The following is a 2,262-nucleotide window of genomic DNA, read 5'->3' as shown; positions in this document are numbered from 1 at the left end:
GGTATTTCCTGCTGTAGGGTTGTGTCCCAGCCGCGTGTTTCTGCTCCTGTTCTGCAGCAGCTCTGTCGCTGCAGGCAAAGGGGCCGTTCTGCCTGGGTGTGATCCCTGAAACAACTGTACCCGATTTGGAATGAATGGGGTAAGTAAAAAACCAGACGGATCAGTCATGCAAATTTTAAGCTTGTTTTGCCTTACAAAACACCAAGTAACCAGAGGGCAGAACTGCGGGCTGAAGTGATGAATTAATCACTGCTTTTGCACAGAATTCAAGTGCCTTAAATGTGATTATTTCTCTTTTAAATAGCCTCCCAAATACAATCATTGACGCTCTGTGAAAATGAGTCGGTGACTTTCATTATGAGCTTTGGTTTTGGTCTAAGTCTCTTCATCAGTTATGAAACTCCTATTGAGATCCTCTTAGGGCAAAGCTGATTAAAGGAAGGACTTAAAATAGGAGAAATTTGGAACAAATAGCTGATAACTTTCTATTTTGGACTCGCTTGGGAAGGGGAACAATTTGCCCAACACCTCTGTATGACGACTTTCTTTGAAGTTTGTCAGTAACTTTGTTTTTATGCAAAGTAGTTGTAGTTCTTCGGGTGATGAGAGGGATCCTTGGTGGAGTTTAGTGCTTTATTAACTTTGTGCTGTAGTTATTGCATACAGTCGCTAAAACTTAGGAATCCTGATGCATTTTAGTGCAGGTGCATCCACACAACTTCAGAGTTGTCAAGGTGAGGTGGGAATGAGCGGCCAAAGCTGCTGCTGCTCTCGGGTGGCCTTGGTGGGTGGCTTTCTGTGTTTTGGGGGTTGTGGGGTTTTTTTTTTGTATTAAACCTACGTGTATAGGTTTATATGTATAAAACCTATATGTATAAAGCGTATACACCCCTGTTGTTTCAGGAGAGCCTTGCAGTTGTGTATGCTACCTGCTGCCCTGGTCAGTACACCATATACGAGCCCGTCATCAGGCTGAAAGGGCAGGGGAAAGCCGTGCCTGCACAGAGACCCTTCAGCTCCAAGGACGTCCAGAGCAACGCGCTGGACCCTCAGCACCTGAAAACGCTCCAGGCCGTTGAATACAAAACCCTGCAGGGCATCCTGCATGAAATCGGGGGGACGGGGGCGTTCGTCTTCCTCTTTGCTAGGGTAAGGGCCTGGAGGAGGAGGGGGGTGCATGCTTAGACTCTTCCATATAACATTTTCCTTGGATCTTGAGTAGCACACCCCTTGTTCTAGCTGCCTTATTAATTAAAAGTCTGCATGTGATTGATTTTTTTTCTTAAAGAAAACCTGTGGAAAGTATCTGTGGCATCACACAGGGTGCATCGTACAGGTGGTACTTCAATTGGGAGCTTAATTATTACTCTATTATGTGATTTTTTTAAAAATAATACTGCTAGTATGCAGGATGTGATGTTACATTCTGATTTGGAGATGGGGTTTCTAAATGTCAGTTATCTTCCATGTTTGACACTTCCAGGCAGAGATAGCCTGGACCTTCAGGAACCTTGATTTAAGGCTTTCCTTAAGCCTTTTTGAAACATACTTCTGTGTATTCTCATTAGTGGCTTATGTATTTCATGGCCTTGTGACTTTGTCCTGCAGTGAGAATAAATGGGCGCCTTCTACTTAAGTTTTATTGAGAACAGTATTCTTGTGATGGAACTTCTGTTTTCTTAGCAGGTCATTATTTACCACATACGATATCTGAATGTACACGCAGAGGCAAAAATGAGGGCTGTGTACAGAACCTCAAACTCTTCAAACAAATTTAAGCCAGAAGTTACAATTTAAGACTGCAGCAAAGCATTTTTAAGGCTTTTTTTCTGAATGTTGTGTTAACTTTGCCTTTTCCTCAGGTTGTGGAGATTAGCAGCTGTGAAGACACTCAGGCTTTAGCGCTGCAGCTCATCCTGGCGCTAACCAAGTACAACCAGCAGAGGATACAGGAGATGGAGAACTGCAACGGTTACTCCATGATTCGTCGGGTGTTGATCAAACCAAAGTGCATTGTTGGCTTTTGCATGCTGAAGGTAGAGTGCTAAACCTGACATCTTAGTAACGTTAGCACAGATTGTCCATTTTTGGACTGGTGTTATAAGAATGAAGCCTCCAGTGGGGTTACTGAGCTCATAACTCTTTCCAGAGTTGACCTGGTAAATGAATGCCTTCCCTGTCAAGAGTTTCTCTTTAAAGATTTTATTTTTATGTATTTATATATTGGATGGATGTCGTGGTTTAGGTCTGGGCTGGCCACTA

General features: G+C 43.2%; 1 protein-coding gene across 1 annotated transcript in view; it reads left to right on the top strand.

The window, feature by feature from the left end:
- Nucleotides 1-2,036, top strand: part of LOC104538635 (lysosomal-trafficking regulator-like) — a gene marked incomplete at its 3' end in the record, with an annotated part of 14,715 nt that extends 12,679 nt beyond the window's left edge. The window contains exons 11-12 of the mRNA XM_010181896.1: nt 904-1,149; nt 1,863-2,036. Of these exons, the coding sequence (XP_010180198.1) occupies nt 904-1,149; nt 1,863-2,036 (420 nt within the window). The remainder of the gene's footprint in view (nt 1-903; nt 1,150-1,862) is intronic.
- Between the last annotated feature and the right edge of the window lie 226 nt (nt 2,037-2,262).

This window comes from Mesitornis unicolor, unplaced genomic scaffold (assembly GCF_000695765.1).
Source record: "Mesitornis unicolor isolate BGI_N332 unplaced genomic scaffold, ASM69576v1 scaffold19803, whole genome shotgun sequence".
Lineage (NCBI taxonomy): Eukaryota > Metazoa > Chordata > Aves > Mesitornithiformes > Mesitornithidae > Mesitornis > Mesitornis unicolor.
This window is presented reverse-complemented; position numbering and strand designations above follow the sequence as displayed.